A 24,029-nucleotide genomic window follows, 5' to 3' on the forward strand; every position below is an offset into this window, starting at 1 on the left:
AGAGCAGTGGTCCCCAGTCTTTTTGGTACCAGGGACTGGTTTCATGTAAGAAAATTTTCCAGGGATGGGGGAAGGAGGGAGGGGTTCAGGTAGTAATGCACGCTAAAGGGAGCGACAGATGAAGATTTGCTCACTGGTCCGCTGCTCACCTCCAGCTGCACAGCCTGGTTCCTAACAGGCGGCAGAGTGGTACCAGTCCTCGGCAGGCCCACGGGTTGGGGACCCACTGTTCTACATGACTCAATCATTCAAGCTTGCTCAAACATCACCTCCTCTTCCCTGCTCAGCTTCCTGAGAGTCAGCATCTTATCCTTTGTGCTTTTTCTGTCCTTGGGAGTTATCTCTCTTAATATTATCATGTTGAAATGTCCACCTCCTCCTCCAAGACTGAATGTTCCTTAAGGAATAGGATTTGTGGCTTGTTCGCCTTTGTATGCCTAGTACCTAGCATAATGTCTGTTTCATACATACAATCATTTCATTGCATACAATCAATACTCTGTTCCTTCCATTCCGTCGCTCAGTCGTGTCCGACTCTTTGCAACCCCGTGGACTGTAGCCTACCAGGCTTCTCCGTCCATGGGATTCTCGAGGCAAGAATACTGGAGTGGGTTACCTTTTCCTTCTCCAGGGGATCTTCCCGACCCAGGGATCGAACCCGGGTCTCCTGCATTGGAGGCAGACGCTTTAACCTCTGAGCCACCAGGGAAGCCCTACTGGCTGCATTGAATTCAGTTGTTCAATAGCAAAACTTCTCCTGGAAAAGTGCTCCACTAGAAGTCTCTAAAAGGTCTTTTGCCTCATACAGACACAACACTTCAGAGTTTGCAAAGCACTTGTACAGTCACTGTTGCATCTGGTCTTCAGATTTTGGATGAGGTAAGGGTTTATGGAGACATGAGGATTAAAGAGTTAAGCAACTTGCCTAAAGCCACACTGATGATCTTGAAAAAGCCCAGACCCAATTTAGATCTTTGGGCTTCAAGTTTAGGATTTCTTTCTATAATACTGTGCCAGACTCTCAACCAAGTATATTATTCTACATCAGCAGCTTTCAACCCTAGCTGCACATTAGAACAATCTATAGTACTTTTTAAAAAATGCCAATGACCAGGCCTCACTCCAGACCAATTAAACTAAAATCTGAACAATTAAACTGAATACTTTTGTATTAGTATTTTTTTTTAATTTTCACATAAAGCTATGGGTTTTTTAAATTATTTTTCACAGGATTAATTGCTTTGGCCAGATGCCTGGGCATGATATGGGCATGGACCCAGCTTCCTCTGTGAGCTTTTGTTATTGCTGCTTTCTGTGGAAGCTAACTCAACATATGGCACTGGGCGTGACATGTCACCTCTTGGGGTATCCTTTTTGTCCTCTGTCAAGTAAGAGTGTCAAAGAGATCTACACAAGCCTTTTCAACTCCTCTATCCCAAAACAGTCTTGGTGTTGCGTAGGCTGAAGTGAGGAGTGAATGGAAAGGATAGAAAGTGCTACTCGTTCCACAACCATGGCTATATGCCGGCATTTTTTATGCATTCCTCAGAGCCTGCTCCTACAGTAGGGCTTATGAAATCCCGGCTTTATATATTACTTGTGACATTTCAAGCAAACGTAACTAAACTTTTTGATTAGTCGGAGAATAGATAGCAGGTGTCAGAATTTGTACAGCCGGTGCCTGGTGGATCAGAAGCCAAAAACACTCAGAGAGCGTGATGGGAAATGGAAGCCGCCACTTACATTCTTTGATTTGCAGCCCCGCAAGCAAGCAAGTGAGCATATGCTCAGGCTTATTATGTGAAAAGAGAGATTTGTTTCATATGTTTGAAACTGTTTTGAAATGCAAACAAAATAGAACAGAGTGCTTCACAGGCCTTCCTCCTACGCTGACCAGTTGCCTACTACACGTGGTCTGAGGCCTCTGAGGATAGATGGAGCCATCCGCCTGGGCCAGCCCATGACAGAACCAGCAGCAGGAAGCTCAGGGTCTCCGCCATGTGGTGTGAAAAAAGCAGAAGTGGAGAAAGCTGACCTTTCAGCCTTGCATAATCCGGGTGTTGCTATTGCAGGGAAGTCCAGTTTGGGAGCCAAAGCTCATTCCTAACTCCTGCTTTTCGGGAAGCAGCCTGATGGGGTAACAGCAACTAATGTTTGACTAGGGCTGGACAGCTGACAAAGTACTTACTCTCCAATCCTCCTTTACTGTGACAGCAGCCTCGGGGGGTGTCATTACTATGACACTTAATGAATGAAGAAGTTGAGAGGGAGACCTTACATGACTTCCCCGAGATGGGTTAGATGAATGAAGTAAAAGTATGGACTGGAATCCAGCTCTTCCAACCTAAGACTAGTGCCCTCCCCTGCTCAAGAGGCACTTAACCAGAATTTCCAGCGCAGGTTGGAAATATCAGTATATTTCCTTATTTCAAAGTGGGGCTGCCTGACCCCTGCAAGTCAGAGTTTTCAAACTTACCTTTCCTACTACTTCATCAGAGAGCTTGGACCCATGCCTGCCTTTCTCTCTGCCTTGGAGGCCCTTCCTCCACAGATTGGTTTATAAAAATATTGACCCTGGCAATTGGATGAAAACATTTTGTTTCCTTAGTTGCATCTCATGTGTTGCTATTGTAGGGGCCTTGGAAAAAAATTTACCTCTATTTTTCAAAATTGAAAAAATAGCACAAGGTCCTTCTAGACACATTTGAGCATTTTACATACACAAAAGTAAAATTGAAAGCACTCATTTTTATTGAGTGTAATTTTATATTACCACTTCAGAGATAACCACTGTTAATACCCTAGTGATACCCTTCTAGGCCTTTTTGCACTCATGTATTTACCTTTTACGTACATATTATATAAAACAGCTAGATAATTTCATTGCAGTTATCTCATTGTGTTTACACACTCAAAAATTCATATATATGCATGTAGACGCATATATGCATCTTTTTACTGAGCAGGGCGGGGTAGGTTGGGAGAAACAACTTTCCAATTAGCCAAATTCTGACTATTAATGTTAAAATGCTGGTATAATTCCCCAGAACTTACTTTTTAGACTATGTATTAATAAGACTCTGGCCCCACATTCATGCTTTAGCTCATTCTTTCATTCATCATCTATTATATGCCAGGCTTTATATTGGGCCCTTTACATACATCATCCTTAATATTCATGTGAGCTCTGTAAATTAGAGACTATAATCTTCACTACATTTGAGGAAACCTGAACTCAGAGACTAATTCCCCAAGATTTCATAGCCAGCAAGGAAGTGAACTGGGATTTGAACCCAAATACACCTAACTTCAGTGCTGTGCCTAAAGCATTGCTCTAATTGGAAGCATGTACAGCAAGCTGCAATCTGGAGTGAAGGACATTCCATGGTATCCTGGGCAGCTTTGAGTTGGATGGTGGAGGATCAATGAGATGACCAGGTGAGGAATGAGTGGGGCATGTGTGATGGAGTTGAGGCCCGGATGGCTGTGGCATGCTTCCAGAATGATCTGCCTCAGGCTGGTATGAGATGAAGCTGGACGGGCAAATCAGCACCAGATCAAAAAGGGCTCTTCAGCCAGCTCAGTAGCAGATGCTTTGCCCTGCAGGCACACCGAAGCCACATGGACACGTCTGTGTTTTAGAAAATCAAATTTGGCAGAAGATTGCTAAATGGTCTGAAATGGGGGCCAAGGAAATCAGTTAGGATTCAGTAGCAATAGTCCAGATAAGAACATTTAAATTAATTGACGGAGGAGGAACAGAAGAGTTTCCAAAACATAGGAATCAGAATAAATAAGATTTAAGGGAGAAATTGACGAGCCAGGTTTGAGATGTTTGAGTTCAAGGTCCTTGAGTCTTGCAGGGGAACAATCTATTGGATGCCTTGGTTGTACTGTACATTGACAATTAGGTTTTTGGCAAGCCTTGGACATTCTGCCTCATTATTGCATCAGCCACTTGGGTGTATTCTGTAAGTTTTAGTTGAATTTCCCATGCCCGTTATGCAACTCTTAACGGTCTATTATCTTGGATTCCTTCAACTGGAAATAGATTATAAATGTTTGATCCTTTTATAAGAACACATGTCAAAGGGGGAAAAAAAAAACTTGTTTTGGTCATTTCTTCTTAATTCAAAATTTTATATTTCTTGATTAATTTTGTTAAATTTGTTTAAGGTACTGCAAACCCCATCATTGAGTACAAGCCTTATCTCAATATTTCCATGTTACTATTACTTACTTTTTAGAAAACTGAATCAAGAGTTTCTGATTCTTAAATTAAGCTGAGCTGAAGAAATTATATCAGCTTTTGCCTAACTATGAAATTTATATTTTAAATCAAAAAACAATATGTCTCAGAGTCCCACATAAGATATTTTCTAGGAAAGTTTAATACTATTATTGAATCTTTTAAAAAGCATGACTGGGAGTAACCTGAGAAATCAAGTTACTATCCTCCAGTACTATACAGTGGATAAGCAAGGCCCATAAGGGAAAAATCATTACAGCAGGTCAGTGATATGCTGGGAACTTGGTCTCCTGGCTGTTGATTCACTTAAATGACAAGGACCGTTATCTGAGTGTGAGTGAACCCGTTCATGTCTTCCAGGTGGCTCCTTCTCTCTCATGCTCTGTGCTTCTCCTTGTTGAAGGCCTCAGCCCACATTGTGGAGCTTAACAATATGTTTGGCCAAATCCAGTCTCCTGGCTATCCGGACTCCTACCCAAGTGATTCGGAGGTGACTTGGAATATCACTGTCCCAGAGGGCTTTCGAATCAAGCTTTACTTCATGCACTTCAACTTGGAATCCTCCTACCTTTGTGAATACGACTATGTGAAGGTGAGATCCTGATGTTCCCCTACTGGAGAATATGCTGGGAGTTAGAGGAACCTAGATGGATTAGATGCTGTGTTTGCGCCCCAGGCTGGCAGTCCAGTGAGGGAGACATACAACATCATAACATGATAAATGAAGGTTGCGGGTGGTACACCAGGTGCAGGTTGAGTAGGAAGACCTAGAAAAGATCTTAAGGGAAGATGAAATTGGCAAAGTGTTACTCAAATACAGTCTTCCCTTTTCCTTTCTGTTCTCAAAGTCTAACATTTCTGCTAACCTGTGCTCCAATGTCACCTTTAGTTCAACAAGCAAAAGAGACTCCAGAGTAAGCTATCAGTATATCCAAAGCTGAGGCATTAGAAAGCACTGTCCAGTTCCCTAGGTAATGATCAAGGTCATGAGAAGTGTAGAGTATGCCACAGGGGAAATAAGAGGTGAGGTTGGAAGGTTGGATTGGAGTGAGATTCTGAAGGGCTTTGAATGTAATGCTAAAGAGTTTGGATTTTACCAACAAAGAGTATGGGCAACAGCAAGGGGTCATCAAGAAGATGGAAGTGGCGATGGATGTAAAAAACAAAGGGAAGAGGAGCAGGAAATGATTACAGCTTCAAACAACAATTTCTCAGAATTTAGAAAGTTCCCACAAGCAATGCCATAGACATGAAGCTGTTCTTTTTTAAAAGTGGAGCTGCTGCTGCTGCTGCTAAGTCACTTCAGTCGTGTCCGACTCTGTGTGACCCCATAGACGGAAGCCCACCAGGCTCCCCCATCCCTGGGATTCTCCAGACAAGAACACTGGAGTGGGTTGCCATTTCCTTCTCCAATGTGTGAAAGTGAAAAGTGAAAGTGAAGTCGCTCAGTCGTGTCTGACCCTTAGCGACCCCACGGACTACAGCCTACCAGGCTCCTCCATCCATGGGATTTTCTAGGCAATAGTACTGGAATGGCTTGCCATTGCCTTCTCCGAAAAGTGGAGCTAAGAAAGGTCAAAGTACTTCTGAGAGATGACACATATTACAGTTGTATCTGGTTCCAAAAGAGGTGAAGACCTAAGAACCTACTTATAACCTCTCTCTGGCTTCCTGGAAGAAGCTCTTATTAAACCACTCTAGCATAGACTTCCTGTATTTTTGGTATTAGTATAGTTTCATTTTTTCTACAGCCATAATTCAGTAAGAATTAACCTGGTATTAACCAGAATGTTTGATCATCAGCAAAGAAGTGAGTCGGCAAGATGCTTTTACACTTACAATCTCATTCAACCTTTAAAACAATCCAATGAGATAGGTGTATTACTATCCCATTTACAAGCAAAGACACAACCCCAAGAAGGTGAAGCAACTCACCCAAGGTTGTACAGCTAGTAAATGATGGATCAAGATTCTATATCCATGTCTTATGACTTTCAATACTGCATTCTTTTGGCTCCGCCAGACTGCTCACAGGCTGTACTCTACTGAGCCCTAGGATACTGCAGAGGCTGATAAAAGCACTGGGGTGGGGCCCGGGGAAGCCTGGTAAGTGGGGCTGTGAACTCCTACCCTGATTAACTCATTTTGAATGGTGAGTGTTGCTGGTTACATATGTTGGCTATGTATCAAGTATCCCATTTAAAATGAGTTTTCTGTGACTAAAAACTTCCTAAAATTGGTCCTCCATGGCACAGTTTTTCAATTTTAGCACTACTGACATTTTGAGCCAGATAACTATTTGCCGAAGAAAGCTATTCTGTAAATTATAGGATTTTTAGCAGCATCCCTGGCTTCACTTACTGGATGTCAACAGCATTCACATTCCAGTTGTGACAACCAAAATTGCCTCCAGCAGTTATCAATAGCCCCAGAGGAGCAAGAACTCCACATGTGAGAACCATCGCGCTCTCTCTGTGCTGCTGCCTGTCTTTGAATGTCCTGTGCTAGGAACTGTGAGAATTTAAGGACCCAGAAATCCAGTCCATTACCAAAACAGATGAGCCTAGAAAAAGAGCCACTGCACAAGGTGGAAAAGAGTAATGATGATAAAACATTGACAAAGAAAGGATGAGAAATGTTTAAACTATCTACTCTCAGAGATGATGTGGCTTGGTAATTTAAATTGAATACAGTTTCTATAAATTCATTACAAATGGAGCCAACTTCTCAGAGTCACAAGGATCAAACAGGGAGTATTCACCAAGGCCCTAAGTGTTCATCATCGTAAATTGAAATTTCTAACAAACAGGTTGGTTATGTCTTCTAGGATATAATCTAGCCTCTGGAAGATCCCAGATGTATTATGGGTAAGGGGCATTTGGTTAGCAGAATCCCCCAGCCCATTCACCTAGCTGTACCACCATTGTATTCTCAAATATTTAGGTTGGAGAGTGAAGTTAGCAGAAGGAAAATGACCAGACATTAGCTTAATACAAGAGTAAATTCCATTGATTTAGACAAGGCTAGATGTGAACTTCCTAACTGCTTTTTATCTACTTTCAAACATGTCAAACATCTAGAAATTTTGCCAGTGGAAACATTTGCCTTTATTAGTAGTTCAGGCCTCAAGGCCATAGAAATTGCAATTTTTTTTTCTTTAGCTGTGACAATGACTTTTTTTCATTATTTCCCATCCCTCCACTGCAAGAATTCACTCTCAATTCATTTGCAATTTTTTTTTTTTTCTAACAAGTTTTCCTCTTATTGAGACAGAGGTCAAGTGTGACCTTGTTAGGACACCTTTGGGGCTTCCCTAGTGGCTCAGCTGGTAAAGAATCTGCCTTCAATACAGGAGACCTGGGTTCAATTTCTGGATTGGGAAAATCCCCTGGAGGAGGGCATGGCAACACACTCCAGTATTCTTACCTGGAGAATCCCCATGAACAGAGGATCCTGGTGGGTCTATAACCCATGGGGTCGCAAAGAGTTGAACACAGCTGAGTGACTAAGCACAGCACAGCACTGGACTCCATTACCAAGAAGATAAACACACAATAGAGGACGCAACCCACTCCTCTGCTCCCAAATAACTGGATTCTCCTAACAAGACAGATTAAGGGGTTGGAATTGGCTATTTTGTAATGACACACACACACACACACACACACACACTGTACTTTTCAAGGGCCACAGTAGAATATGAAGACCTCTTCTGACCCTGAATTTGGGACACTGGAATACATTTATTTCCAAAGCTTGGCTTTTGTGGCTGGAGAATATTTTGGAGGCTAATTGATGATTTCTATCCAGGGTGACTGAACTGAACTGAACTGAATCCAGGGTGATATGACACCTTCCTGAAAATTCAAGAGATGGGACTAGGCCCTCTGGAAGGGCAGCATGCTCTGGGTCCTTGCCTGGAGTTTGGGAACTTCCTGTTCTGGTCCCAGATCTGCCACTAACTCCCAAATGATCTGGAGTGGATAAGGCAATCTTTTACCACTCTCTGCTCCAAAATTAAACTTGTGACCTCTGAGCATAGCAAAGAATCAGTCTGGGTGAAACAACACAGAATTTGAGCCACCTATCGGAAGTGCCTGACAGTTTTCCCAATTCCTTCAGAAGAAGGGATTTATATATTGGACAGAGAGGTATTTCTTTCCTCAGGCTTGCACAGCTCACTTCCTTCCAGAATGGTGCTGTCCAGCACCATCACTGGTCCCTCTTCATAGGTTTTAGCAGCCACGGGGCCTGAGTAGGCCTTCCTTCAAAGGACATTGCACCCTGATCAGCTGTCAACTGATGCTCATGTGGAGACAGGCCCAGTGCCCTTGCTCACACGCCCCTGGCAGAGTTCCCCTCCTAGACTCAAGAACTGATGGAACGTCAGGCTGCAGAGGGCTGTTGGAGACCCACCGAGACCCACGTGGTTATTATTGTTCTTCAAATACTTTCCCCCTAGTGGACGTTTTTCTTCTTAGAAATCTAGTAGTCCTGATTCAGGAAACAGAAGTGGGGCTGTTGGTGCTGAAGGTGGCTCAGGAGCTCACTCTGCTCACTTAGTCTCCTTGGTCCCCCTGAAGGTCACAGCTTGTGGGAATTACAGTTGTGTGCATGTGTGGGCACGTGCTAGATTGCTTCAGTTGTTTCAGACTCTTTACAACTCGATGGATTGCAGCCCTCCAGGCTCTTCTGTCCATGGGATTTCCCAGGCAAGAATACTGGAGTGGGTTGCCCTGCCCTCCTCTAGGAGATCTTCCCAACTCTGGGATCGAACCCCTGTCTCTTACATCTCCGGCACTAGCAGGCAGGTTCTCTACGACTAGCACTGCCTGAAAGTGAAAGTGAAGGTCACTCAGTCGTGTCTGACTCTTTGAGACCTCATCGACTATACAGTCCATGGAATTCTCCAGGCCAGAATACTGGAGTCGGTAGCCTTTTCCTTCTCCAGGGGATCTTCCCAATCCAGGTATCAGACCCAGGTCTCCCATACTGTGGGTAGATTCTTTACCAGCTGAGCCACAAGGGAAGTCCAAGAATACTGGAGTGGGTAGTTCATGCCTTCTCCAGTGGATCTTCCCGACTCAGGAACTGAACCAGAGTCTCCTGCATTGCAGGTGGATTCTTTACCAACTGAGCTATCAGGGAAGCCCAACTGGGAAGCCCCAATTACAGCTTAAATACTCCCTAAGTTCTCAATTCAGGTACAAGACTAGTATTTCCATCTGAGAACTCAGAAGCTTTCAAACCCAGAAGTCTTCCACATATAGTTGAAACCCATTGAATTTTTCAAATTGCATTCTCTCCCTAACCCTCTACCCCCAGGATATGTGGCTTTTCTGGCTATGAATGAGAAAGAGGTTCTTCCCTTCTTATCTGAATGAAGCGTGAGCATGCTGGCTATATCACCCTCAGATAAGTTAATACCCCTTTACAAAATTCTGCTCTTTCATTTGTTCCATGAGGAGTAAGATGAGATGATCTCCAAGGTCCCTAAAATTCCAGAAATTTAATCTTAATTCTCCTTTCCAGGGATTTCCAGATGACCTCACTAAATCCTCATTTTCCTAAGTAGGATAATGCCAGAAAATAGTAATAATATGGTACAACAGCCACTTCCCCAAGCTCCTTGGCCATAAGCACTCTGGTAAGAGACTGTAGTCTGCTGGAATTGCCTTAGTGACACGTCATTTAAGGAGAACTTGTAAATATATCCTTCTAGGTCCGTTCTTTTTCCAAAAAACTTTGAATATCACACATTCCCTTCCAGTGAGACGACACTCCTGTCCCGAGGCTCTTTCACTCCGTGACTGAGTTCCCCTGGCAGGCCTGCAGTGGGTTTAAAGGACCCTCCAGTTCACAGGAATCCTCTCTGCCCGCACACAGTTCCACAAACCGCCCTTTCCATCCTGGCTCATCAGGGTCATGATGACGGAATTGCTGACACTGCACATCAGGAGCTTGAAGAAGAGCAGGACCCCAAGGCTGTGGTCCAGATACTCTCACTTTATGAAAATTCCTCTCCAGCCTGATCTCCCGCAGTCCTTGGTCTTCAAAGCTCACGAGCATCTGCACGACAGTATTTGCCTCCTTGGAATGTGGCTGCAATGTATGGACTCCTGCAGTGCACAGACAGGCGTAGGAGTCACATCTGGTTAATGCCGCAGGCGAGGGGCAGAGCACAGACATGGGCCAGGGAGCAGGAGGCCTGGATTCTTGTGGCCATTCTCTATAACTAAGAGACCCTGGGCAAGGGATTCCTCTCTCACATACAGGGAGTTGAGCTAGATAGTCTCTAAGGCTCATCTAGCCCTGATATTCTATGTATCAAAGACCCCAGGAATCATGGTTCAACTTCATGATCATCACGCTGAAGCCCAGGGAAGGGCAATTCTTGGGCCAAGGTCACAGTGGGACCAGAATTTATATCTCAAAACATTCAGTCTTTTTTTTCTTTAAAAATATTAAGTCACAGTGAAATCCCCCATCATACGGATGCTTAGGCTTTTAAGTGTAATATAACACAAGTGTTGTATGGATGTGAGAGTTGGACTATAAAGAAAGCTGAGTGCTGAAGAATTGATGCTTTTGAACTGTGGTGTTGGAGAAGACTCTTGAGAGTCCCTTGGACAGCAAGGAGATACAACCAGTCCATCCTAAAGGAAATCAGTCCTGAATATTCATTGGAAGGACCGATGCTGAAGCTGAAACTCCAATACTTTGGCCACATGATGCAAAGAGCTGACTCATTTGAAAAGACCCTGATGCTAGGAAAGATTGAGGACAGGAGGAGAAGGGGATGACAGAGGATGAGATGGTTGGATGGCATCACTGACTCAATGGACGTGAGTTTGGGTAGGCTCCGGGAGTTGGTGATGAACAGAGGCCTGGCATGCTGCAGTCCATGGGTTGCAAAGAGTCGGACACGATTGAGCTACTGAACTGAACTGAAGGCAAGTGTTGTCTATAATCAAACTTAATGTCTTAAATATAGTAGGGCACTGTCTTTTAGAATGTCCCGAAGAGACTTTTTTTTTTCCAGAAATGCAACCAATTATGGTTCCTTTAATTGAACATCAGGTGAAGTAACTGATTTGTGCTGAGAAAGGAGCCCTGGAGCTATACTTACTGCAAAAAATACTCGGAAATCAGAACCACCAAGGGAACAGCAGATTCACACATCCTGTTTTCAAGTTCACTTCATGGCATCTGTTCATTGGAAAAGGACATAATAAAAACCTACACTTGGCTTTCATTCTCTTTCTCTCTTTTTCCTTCTCTTGTTGATTGCATACAACTCAACTGGCAACTGTTAAATGCTCTTATGATATAACACCATTTTTCTCCTCTTAATCCTATATTCTTGATATAGTCAATATTTTTTCCCATTCTCTTCACTTTAGCCCCTTAGTTCCAGTTCTTGTTCTTCTCACCTAGTTTATTATAATGGCCTCCTAAATGTCTACCAGAGGTCAGTCTCTCCCCGTCCAATCCTCCCTCTACATGTGTCCAGAGAGAAGCTCTTAAACACTGCTTTGATTGTGCCACCCTCAAAACCTTTCAACGGTTCCCCACTGTCTATGGAATGAAGTCCAAGAATTCTATTGAAATCCTACTGTAAGTTGGACACCGCACCAAAGATGGGGCCCATGAAGATGAGTAAAACAATACCTGCCCTACAGGAACTCACAATTTCATAGTATATCATGAGACAAATATATAATTAATAAGTAAAGCCAGGAAGAGGAACACAAGAGTATGAGGTAGTATATATGCTATAAAGTGGTCATTTCTGGAGGTTCAGAAAAGGCTTTGGAAATGGTTGATGTTTGAGATAAGTCTTGAAGGATAAACAGGAATTTAACAATTTCTATTTAACAATTCCCTAAATGCCTTGATCTCCCTAAGCATTGGTTTTGTGATTATACCAAAAAAAAAAAGACTTAATAATACAGTACCTTCCTCAAAGGTTATGTGAGGATTTGAGTGAAATGATGGCTGTGAGTGGAATCAATACTGTGAAAAGGCAAACATTTTCAATGGTTTGGAGATCAGGATCTAGAGCCAGTCAGACCTAGAGTCAGGTCCTATCTCCATTACTTACGGTAAAATAGGGATAACAATAATGCCTGTCTCCTGGGCTTATTATTGTGAATGCCAAGTGAGGTAAATGCTGTGTTTGCATGTGTCCAATGCCTATGTAATGAGCTCAGTAAGTATTATTTCAGTGGTGATGATGGCAAGGGTGTGAGTACTGAAGCGCCAGCTGGCATTACTGGATGCTCAGTGAGTGTCCGTTTCCTCATCTCCTCTAACACTAACTGGTTGCCCATGACCTTGCTCAAGTCACTGAGTTTCTCAATTTATGGGAAAGTACTTTGAACTGACTGATCAAATGCAAGAGGCTGTTTATTTCTGCTGTGTGTTCACCTTGTAGTAACACAAGTTTATGGCAGTGTCAACTAAAAAATATAGTCACAACCTGAAATTAGAGAGCTATTTTCTTTGGTGGGAATGTTTAGGACTCCCAGCCCAGGAGGCAGCATCTCAGTAGCTCTGAGAAAACTGTTCCAAGGAGGCCAGAGGGGGAGTCCAACTATATACTGGCTTGCAACAAACAGAGCAGGCAATCTGAACATCAAAGATCAGATTTCAAGTTAAGGAATTTAGCGTTCTATATATGGGAAGATACAAGCTTCTGGGCTCAGTGGATTCATTTCTTTCATATGCACCTCCACTCTCGGGGGCCAAATCCTGTTTCCTTGTTCACCTTAAGGAGTGGCAGATGGCTGCTTCTTGCATTCCCCCAGCTCCTTAGCAATCATGGTCGAGAGGTGACAGCATCTGCTGGATGCCAGTTTTGGGAGCCCTCATTCACGTTTGGAGGCCAGAAATCAACAATGGCTATGATATTTCCTGTTTATTGATATGAAAGGAGATATTTTCATTTCACAGCACTTTCTAATCTGTTACCTTCTTTGATGCTCACAGACTAGGGAGAGCCAGAATTATTACACCTAATTTACAGGAAAGGACACTGAGCATCAAGAGCTTAAGTGCTTTCGTCTAGGACTTTATAGCAAAACCAGGTCTCAATCCCTGGTCTTCTTACTCCCAAGTTAAGATTGGGTGTCTCTGTTTGCACCTTCTCAGAACAGGTTTTATCCTGAATGGAGTATCGGGATTTGTATATGCTTCCTGGTTACAAGAGAAATTTTGTAAAATTTTGAAAAACTGTGGGACCTTGAGGGCCCCTGTGTTGTCTAGGTTTTGTTAAAGAACTTTCTCTCTTATCCTGACTTTGCGAGGAAAAAATATTTTATAAAAATAAGAGGAAATGGAATCTGTGCTATGAAGGATGGAAAGTGTTTGATTTATCTGTCTGTGGTACACAAGTTCTAATAGTAAACTCAAGGTCATTGCATGGATTGTCAGCCTCATGAGCTCAGGGCCTGTGTCTGTGTTTGTTTCTTGTAGTGAACACAGTCCTGGGGGGCAGAACAGGAAAAAGCATGGGTCTTCTGGTGGTGAGCATAAAGGAAAGGGCTCTGGTTTAGAGGTGAGCCACTGACTCCTGCCAAGACGTTGGCAAGTCACCTGTCTGTTCTCAGCCTCAGTTTCTCCATCTGCTCAATGAGAAAATTGGACTGGCTGGCCTCTCCCAGTCCTTCCAGTCCTGATTCTCCTTTCCCAAGCTTTGCTGGGTCAGTCTGCATCCTGCTGTGCAGTGAGAGAGAAATCCCTCCCATGGCCCCGCTCCAAGACTGACTCCTCTGACCCCCAGCTCCTGATCTCTGTGCACTGCTCTGTTTACTCCGAGCATGCCCTCAACCTTCAACTACTGATGCAGCTCCGCTCATTCTCTGGGAGCAGACAGGAGGGCTTGCCCCTGAAGGAAAAGAAGAATGACCAAATATTTCTCATGAATTTCAATTGTATTCCCTAGTGGAATTCCTCCACTCCTGAGATACCCGGTTCCCAAATCCATTCTAGTTGATTCAGAAGAATCAGGAGGTGAAAATGAGCTTCAGAAACAGTATGACAAAGGCTTATTTTATGCAGGAGGTGCAAGCAGCACAGCCTTGGGGGTGATGAAAAACAGAAGGATGGTCCCAGCTCTGAGGCAGAAAATGTGGGCAAGAGTGAGGTGGAATGCTCTGGAGTGCCCTGGTGTGCAAATCTGTGGGCATAAGTGTACACAGGCTGCTCTCAGACACACCTTAGTAAAAAGCAGAGCGTGAATTTACTTTGGGGTGCTCATGCAAGACAAAGGGAAAGGGAAGTATTCATTTATTCAATAAATCTTCATTGAATGCCTACCATTTACTAGCACTTGGAGTATAGCAGTAATTAAGACAGAAATGTTTATTGGCACTGCTTACATTACTCTGGGGGGAACAGACAATAAACACTAAACACAATCCAAAGCTAATTATATAGTGAGTAGTAAGATATGGAAAAGGAAATGGCAACCCACTCTAATATTCTTGCCTGGGAAATTCCATGGACAGAGGAGCCTGGCGGGCTATAGTCCATGGGGTTGCAAAGAGTTGGACCTTAATTAGCAATTAAACCACCACCGCCACCAGTAAGGTAATAGGCAAAGAAATGAAATAGAGCAGGGTGAAGAAGAGTGGGTGTTATGATTGAAATGTGTTGGTCAAGGCAGTCCTAGATGAAAGGGTGACATTTGAGCAAAGACGAAGAAACTGAGGAAGTCGGCCATGTGGCTTTTGGGGAAAAGCTCTCAACCAGAGAACAGCCAAGACTTTAGAGGGAAAATGCCTGGTGTATTTGAAGAACAGCAAGGAAGCCTGGCTTCCCTGGTAGCTCAGGTGGTAAAGAATCCACCTGCAATGCAGGAGACCCCGGTTCGATTCCTGGGTCGGGAAGATCCACTGGAGAAGGGAAAGGCTACCCACTCTAGTATTCTTGGGCTTCCCTTGTGGCTCAGTTGGTAAAGAATCCGCCTGCAATGTGGGAGACCTGGGTTCGATCCCTGGGTTGGGAAGATCCCCCGGAGAAGGGAAAGGCTACCCACTCCAGTATTCTGGCCTGGAAAATTCCATGGACTGTATAGTCCATGGGGTCGCAAAGAGTTGGACACAACTGAGCGACTTTCACTTTCAAGGAGGGTTGTGTGCCTGGAGCACAAGGGAGAGGGGTATAAGATGAAGACAGAGGTACAGATGGGAGCTGGATCGCCACGGGGCCTGGGAAATAAGGTCCCTGCTGAATGCTCACAGGCAATGGCAGACTTTACTAGCTGCTTTTCTGCCCATGTGTCGTTTCACCTCCTGACTCTTAGAGGATAGAAGGAAGTTCCACCTAGTATGTTTGTGAAAACTGAGCCAGAACCCAGCAGTGTGCTTATCATAATCTGCAACTGGGTCTGGACTGGAGGGTGGACTGGGAGGGCAGACAGGAGCCCGCTCTTCACCACTCCAATATTCTAGAAGTTAGTAAACTCAAATGCAGAGATAATGGTAAAATTTTAGAATTGTTAGGCGGTGATGCATTTTTACATAATTTATTTCTTTTTAATATAATTTATTTAACTGTAAGTTTATGAAACTGAATATTTCATAATGGCTGTGTCTAAAAAAAGCATAGCAAAAATCCCTGAGAAGTGACAATTGGTCCCTATAGGTTGATATGAGCCAGCTCCAGGGCATGTGCTGGGGAGAGGTTGAAATAACACATATGAGTGGTAGAGTGGGGGCCAGAACCCAGGTCTTTAGGTCCCTATTCCAGGGACCTTAAAATTTTCCCTGTGAAAATTTGAGGATGTACTTTCAGACAGGTGCAGGATAGAGTCCTGGGCAATATTAGAGAGACACACCAGCTCACACATTCCTGGAAAGTGCCTGGCGACGCTGGCCCGCGGCGGGTCCCTTCTCTCTGCTAGGCACTTACTTAATCACTGCTTTCACCCCAGTGCTGACTGCGACTGACTTGGAGCCAGGCTGCCTCTGCCACAGAAGAACACAACAAGGCTTTGTTTTTGCCTGTCCCCAGGCTATTTTTCTGCCCCGAACCATTTGGGGCTCAGCCTCCCAGTCCCAAAGGAGATTTGCATGTGAATAGGCCTGTCTCTGAAGTCACAGAAGGGGTGTGTGGAGAGTCTAAGCCATTCACAGGCCAAAGAGAGTAAAGTCCTTCCTGGCCCCCCTTCCCAGCCATGACTCCCAGGCGCTTCAGCCCACACCCCCAGCCCTGCCACACTGAGATGCCGGGCACCGCCAGTTTCCCACCTGCGGGATGCCTGCTTCCCACGCTGGAGATTACCCCTCCCCAGCCAGCTTTTTCTTCTCCCCATGCTCTGCTGCCTATAGACCATCTCCTTTTCTGCACAGGGCCCTCTTGGCAAATGGGCAATCCTCCCTGGTAGCAGTGGGATTCCTGGATTCTAAGGACCTGCCAGCGGGTCTAGGCCCTCACACTGTTAGTGGCGTCTGTTAGAGTCCGGAGTCGCCCTTCCCTCAAAGGAACAGAGGACACTCACGATAATGCAAGACACACAGCGAGGTTTATTTCCAGCTAGCTGGGGTCCAAGTGTCCGCCCGACGCAGCGGGTTTCAACAAGGACCCCGAGCACTCAGAGCCAAGGGGTTATATAGCATTTTCAAATCATGATATTTCTAAATTACCTAACTCACAGGAATTTTTTCATTACACACACACACAGCTGTGCCTATCTCTCTCCTGGGGTCTTAAGGAGATAAGTTTATCAGACCTGTTTACCTAATTTTCAGTGTCGAAGCCGCCCACATCCTTGGTGTTTAAGATTAACTTGCCTTCCTGGTACTTATGATTAACTTGTCTCCCAGGTTTTATCTAGTTCTTCTTCCCTCAAGTCACGTACTCAGTAAAATGGTTTTTCCGGCCTCTAAGATGGCCGTTCTTATGCTAACCCATTCTTACAGCGTCTAGTATTTGAATGTGCACGATACATACCTTGCTAGGGTTAGGAGGTTCCCCCAGCTCCGTTGAGAGGTTCTTACTTGAACTTACTTGACAGTGGCTTCACCATTATGTGGCCATGTGACTTTCAACCAGTTACTTCTTTGAGCTCAGTTTCCCCATCTAAGAGAGGAAAAAGATAGCCTTTAATATCCTTTCTATCTCTGATCTGCTATGGTCTTGTAATTCCAGTTATTGAACCAGGGCTGACTCATGTCAGGACATTTAGGTTTTGTCTTAGGTCTGCTACTCCCAGGCTATGTGAACTTGGAGATTCATATCACCAGTCTGGTCCAGAAACTACTATCTACCTGAAGTGCATTCACTGCAAGACTACCTAAAGATGGTTGAAAATACCCTGTCAACTGAAAATTTCACATGGAAAGTGGGGGTGGATTATTTCTATTCCTAGTACTACTATTTCTGCTAGTGGGCTTCCCCAGTGGCTCAACAGGTAAAGAATCTGCCTAGAAACGCAGGAGACATAGGAGATGTGGGCTTGATCCCTGGGTCAGGAAAATCCCCTGGAGGGGGAAATAGTAACCCACTCTAGTATTCTTGCTGGAAAATCCCATAGACAGAGGAACCTGTTGGGCTATAGTCCACAGAGTTGCGAGGAGTTGGACACAACTAAGGGACTAAGCATGCACTACTCAGTTCAGTTCAGTTGCTCAGTCGTGTCCGACTCTTCGCGACCCCATGAATCACAGCACGCCAGGCCTCCCTGTCCATCACCAACTCCCGGAGTTCACTCAAACTCATGTCCATCGAGTCGGTGATGCCATCCAGCCATCTCATTCTCTGTCGTCCCTGTCTCCTCCCACCCCCAGTCCTTCCCAGCATCAGACTTTTTTCCAGTGAGTCAACTCGACTAGTAGTACTTAATTATTATTATCATTATTATTTTATAGCCAAATGATTTGGTCAGGACTGAAGCAACAACCTACAGCCCCTCTCAAATATGGCCAACTTGAGTCTTAACCACACCAGCTGTGCTATTTTTACTTATGTGGCTTTCAAGAACTTCTGAAATGCAACACATACACACATCTCCTTTTTTTATTCTTTTTTGTCCCAGGTTCTTGTCTAGCATCTGGTACTTTTAATTTGCTCCTTCTCATGGTCTTTGGACTTCCCTGGTGGTTCAGCTGGTAAAGAATCTGCCTGTAGTACGGGACACCTGGGTTTGATCCCTGGATTGGGAAGATCCCCTGGAGAAAGGAAAGGTTATCCATTCCAGTATTCCAGCCTGGAGAATTCCATGAACTGTATAGTTCATGGGGTCACAAAGAGTCAGACATGACTGAGCGACTTTCACTTTCATGATCTTTAACTGCAATTTGGGCAGCTGAGTAAAGTAGTAACATTGGGCTGTTGCCCCTGGCCCAGTCCCTGGAATCAGGAGTTCTGGATCCAGGGCTGTCACTAAAACACTGACCTAAATTCACACATCTAGAGAAATCTTTTGAAACCCAGGAAAGAAAGGGGGAGGTTCCTGGACTTGATATTATTCTCTTGTGGATGAAAGCTGTCAGAGATCCTTTAAATTACTCTGGTCCACTCGTACAAAATCAGGAAAATATCTTCACCACGTCACCCACCTCCCAGGACCATTAGGAAGCTTGTAAAGTACAGAGAGTCAAAGAGACCTAAGGTTGCACCTTCAGATGAGAAGGCCGTGTGGCAACGGCTCGCTCAGTTCCCTTCCCACCCCATTAACCTGTGATCTGGGGGCCTCATAAGAAGAGAGGTCTGTGTTGCTGGCTCCACTGAGGTTAGGAATGAAGGAGTGGACCAGAAAACAAGGCATCCAGGAATGGTTTCAATCTCTTCATTCTTCTTCAAATGTGTGAAATTACCCACACGCCACTTATCTGCGAGTCCAGAAAGATGCTACCTCAGTTGGCTCAATCTTAGCGCTCCTGTTTTTCTCTCTGATTTACTGAGTGCTGACTATATTTCAGATAACTATCTACATAGTTTACGTATATGTTCACCAAGTCCTCTGATTTATAAATACTATTATTTTCACTATTTTACAAATGAGAAAAACCTATTTACAGAGCATTTTCAATTCATAGGGCTGTCATAATACATTACCATTAAACTAGTGGTTTATTCATTTAATTATAAATAAACAAATATATAGCGATTTCTTCTGTCACAGTTCTAGAGGCCAGAAGTCTGAAATTAAGGTGTCGGTGGAGCCATGTGACCTCTGAAGGCAATCAGCACACTCTCCGAATATCTGCCTAAATTAAGCCTGAATAGCTCTCCAAGGGTCCAGAGAAGATGTCAAAGGGGCTCAAGGATGTAGTTTGGGAACATTGACAAGCAAATTTCTGAGGTATTTGGATTTATATCACAGTCTTTTGGAAAATAAAATGAGGTAGAGTTGATATACAGTTGTAGCTCAGTCACTCACTAGTATCCAACTCTTTGCAACCCTAAAAACTGCAGCACTCCAGGCCTCCCTGTCCTTCACCATCTCCTGGAGCTTGCTTAAATTCATGTCCATTGCATCGGTGATGCCTTCCAACCACCTCATCCTCTGTCACCCTGTTCTCCTCCTTTCAATCTTTCCCAGCATCAGGGTCTTTTCCAATGAGTTGGCTCTTCACATCAGGTGGCCAAAGTATTGGAGCTTCAGCTTCAGCATCAGTCCTTCCAATGAATATTTAGGGTTGATTTCCTTTAGGATTAACTGGTTTGATCTCTTGCAGTCCAAGGGACTCTCAAGAGTCTTCTCCAACACCACGGTTCAAAAGATCAATTCTTTAGCATTCAACCTTCTTTATACATTATTATGTAAGTTACACGGGTACAACATAGTGATTCACAATTTTTAAAAGTTAAATTCCACTTATAGTTATCATTAACCATTAGCTGTATTCCCTGTGTGTACAATGTATGCTCGTAGCTTACTTATTTATACATAATAGCTCCTTCCTCTTAATCCCCTACTCCTATCTTGTCCCCACCCTCCCGTCTCCCCACTGGCACCCACTGGTTTGATCTCTGTATCTGTGAGTCTGTTTCTTTTTTGTTATATTCGTCAATTCATATTATTTTTTAGATTCCACATATAAGGGCTATCACACAGTAGTGGGCAGCCATTTTTGTTCACCTTGTGTCTTAAAGGAGCGTGAGACATCACTGATTGGGGGATCAGAAAACTGCAGTGTGAACCTGAAGCCACCACTCCCTAGATAATGGCTTTGATTGATTCATTGAAATCATCTCGGCTTCAAGTTTGTCACTGGGTGGATGTCAATGCACTGATAGTCTCTGATGAGATCATTTTATGGACACGTGGAAAGAGGCCATAGCTGTGCTCTCACAGAAAGTTCACCAAGTTTTCTGCTGCCCTGCCTTAGCTTTGCCTAGGAGGTTTGTGCTGTTTCTACTAAGGTAGACAACTCGTAGAAAGCAGACTCTGGTTTCTCCTCCTTCGATCTCTCTTCCCTGCTCCCTGTCCTCAACAGAACCCCTTTCCTATATCAGGCAGTGGTGGGTAGGGAGGGGCAGTTGAGACTCCAGATGCCCTCAGAACTTTGCTACTCCCTCTACCTAGATGTCCTCCCTACTGCCCCCTTCCCAGCCCTCCACCTACAGTTTCTACCTGCCTATGTCCTACTAACCTTTCGGTCCCAGCTCAGAAACCATTCTCTTCTTCCTGTTTTCTGATTCCCCTAGGCTAGATGCAATGTTTTCCCATCTTATAACCCCAGGAACTTCCTAGTTTTCATTGCAGTAACTATAATCTGGTAATTCCCTAACACAGACACATGTGAGTACTTATTTTCCTACTAAACTTTATATTCCCAGAGGCAGGGGGCTTGCTTATTAAGCACCTGCAATAAATTAGTAGTTTTTGGCATCCTTCATGTTATAATGAGGACAGAACTTGGTATATAAATATTTGTTGAGATGAAAGAAAGCAAATTGAGGACATGCATCCATATGTTAGCGCCGAAAATCACAATAGGACACGGCTGAAAGGACACGGCTGCCCATAATAAGTAGAAAAATAAAACAGTCTGTGATCCCCAGCCAAATGGTTTTCTACTATTGTGAATTTTTTGTTTTCATTTGATAAGGTGTTTCCCCCCATCATGTTAATACAATGACCCTAGTACAGGGACAGTCCAAACAGAAGCCAGGGCTCAATCCTCCATCTGTACTCAGAAGTCAATGGGTTTTGTAGAATTTTACAGTCATAGCAAGGGCTGCAAATATTAAGTAGGGCCAGTGACCCCTCTGTTTAGGTTACGACCAGAGCTGTCACTGAGCCACATCCTCTCTGGGAGACAGTCCATGCACACCAGATAAAGTTTCAAGAGGCCCTTGAGCCAGAAAAGTTGTTTGGCAAAATGCCTGTGTCATTTGCCTTGCACTCTCTGGATTGGTGGGCTCCTTTCTCCAGGGTCAGAACTGTTCCAAAAACAAATTTGGTATCAGGAAATGCTCGTGGTTATCTCTCTACTCTTGAGCAAGTCACTGCCCTTCTCTGGACCTCAGTTTCCTCTAGAAGGAGGGGATTGAAATAGCTCTTAAAGGTCCCTCCCTCCAGGCTCTATCTGGAGCTGCAGGCTGAATTCCCAGGGCCCTGTGGCCTTCTCTTCCCGGCTTTTAAAGGTCTATCAGACTCAGATTTTCCCATGGTCCTCAGCTGGGGCATGCTTACCTGTCCTCTGAAATAGTGAGGCTCTACAGGTGAGGATTGTTTATCTGCCATCATAAACTTAGGTATCCTTAAGCCTGAAGTTACAAGAAGGGAGGCTGTTTATCATAGACCTTCAATATGTCTCTCCCTGATTCGAAAGATCTCTGGTTGGTTTCACTTGAAAGTCTCATGCTACAGAACAGGAACCCATACTATAGAACCCTGGAGACCTCGGGGATAGCAAATGAGGAATGAGGCTGCTGTGTCCAGAAGCGCTGATGCTCCAGGCTTGACTCTTCATTAGTAATTGCTTCCAGAGCACAAGGGTATAGACCACAAACAGGTTCAAGTTCTTAGTTAGGAAGCAATCTCCGTGTTGAAACTCCTCCTCACCATTCTCTAGTTCAACGAATTCCAACTTTTTTGACACCAGGGACTGATTTTGTGGAAGATCATTTTTCCACAGACCGGGGGTGGGAGATGGTTTCAGGATGATTCAAGTGCATTACATTTATTATGCACTTTGCTTCTCTTCTTATTACATCATGTCCACCTCAGATCATCAGGCATTAGATCCCAGAGGCTGGGGACCCCTGCTCTAGTTGGTTTATTTAATGTATGGATATGATGCCTTTTTAGAATACTAGGATGTCAGGACTGGAAGAGAACGTAGAGCTCAGCTAGTTCAAACTCCTGGTTTACCAGGTGGATAATTGAGCACTATAGGAGTCAGTCATATACCACTTTTTGGTGGAGTCAGAAATAGGGGTCAGGACCTCTAACAGTCAGGTCTAAACATTTCACTCCAATGCAGAGGTCACCAAGATAGTGCATTCCAGCTCATGTGGTTACTCAAAGAAGAAGCCTTCTCCCAGACCCTCACTCTTTATGTATTTAGTCTTAGTCTCATTAAATTCTAGTGATAGCAGCTTAATGATTCATGGGGTCGTAGAGAGTCAGACACGACTGAGCGACTGAACTGAACTGAACTGAACCTGATTTTAAAACAGTAAATAAAACCCTATCTACATAAAGAAGACATAAGAATTGCAAAGGCTTTATAGTCTGGGGGCTTTCAATGCAGGGCAAGCAACATTACAAAACTCAATATCCCCAAGAAACTTGATGTTCGTATATTTTACCTGAGAAAGCAGGGATTTGAATAAAGCGCTTTGAAAAGCATTACACACACAAACACCCCAATTTTTTAAAAAATCATAGTTAGGTAAAACTTCAGCTACCTGGAAAACTCAGATCATCAAAACAACAAAGCAGCAGAGATGTTCAAGAAAGTGACATTTCAGCTGTGTGCAGATTGGAACACTTTACAGCAATAAGGCTGGTGTGAGTTTGGCTAGTATCTGCAGAGAAGAGGAAAACATAGCAAAGCCATGATCTCATCTTCTGTTTACACTTCAATTCCCAAAGTTAGTGATTAATTGTCCTCGTGTTTTGTTGCCAGGGCAAATTGTTTTCCTTTAAAGCTCCCACTTATTTTAAATAAATAAATCATTAGTTTCAAAATAGAAGTGTCAAATGTCAAGATACTTCTGACACACTAAACTAATGAACAAAACAATTCATTAGAAGCTACTAGAGATAGGCAGCCTTTGAGAACTTTCCTTTAAAGATTTTGAAAGGCAACAGACATCATTCTTGGTCAGATTTTTCTCATGCATCTTGGCTAAAATATCAATCTGGAGGATGCAGAAAGAAATGGTTCCTTAAAAGGATCAAGATAGATATAAATGATAGAATGGTAGGTAAGCAAATTATGGTAGTCATATAAATATACCAGCCAGCTACAACACTGCTTCCCAAACCAAACACACAAAATCGGCTTTAAACACCAGTTTAGAATCTCTCATTGGGTCTCTGAATCTACCCAGGGCCCCTGGCTCTTGCGAAATATGTAATTCTTTAGCAAATAGGCTATTTTTGCAGCTGAGTCTTAAAAAAATGCAGCTATTTTGGGGTGATTCCAATAGTTTCTGTATTAGTAAGACTACCTATTAAATACAGTTCTGATTACGTGACTCCCCTTTTTGTTGTTTAGTCGCTCAGCCGTACCCGACTCTTTTGCAAACCCATGGACTGAAGCTCACTAGGCTCCTTTGTCCATGGGATTTCAAGTCACTTGTTATGTAATTC

The 24,029-nt window shown here is 43.8% G+C and overlaps 1 protein-coding gene across 3 annotated transcripts in view; it reads left to right on the forward strand.

Moving 5' to 3' along the window:
- MASP1 (MBL associated serine protease 1) overlaps nucleotides 1–24,029 on the forward strand; it is a 50,503-nt gene that overhangs the window by 1,632 nt on the left and 24,842 nt on the right. For all 3 annotated transcript variants that reach the window (XM_055408362.2, XM_055408371.2, XM_088838346.1), the window contains exon 2: nucleotides 4,610–4,841. In XM_055408362.2, coding sequence (XP_055264337.2) covers nucleotides 4,610–4,841 — 232 coding nt within the window. The remainder of the gene's footprint in view (nucleotides 1–4,609; nucleotides 4,842–24,029) is intronic.

Source organism: Moschus berezovskii, chromosome 1 (assembly GCF_049115385.1).
Source record: "Moschus berezovskii isolate FMDL1 chromosome 1, NW_MosBer_1.0, whole genome shotgun sequence".
Classification (NCBI taxonomy): domain Eukaryota; kingdom Metazoa; phylum Chordata; class Mammalia; order Artiodactyla; family Moschidae; genus Moschus; species Moschus berezovskii.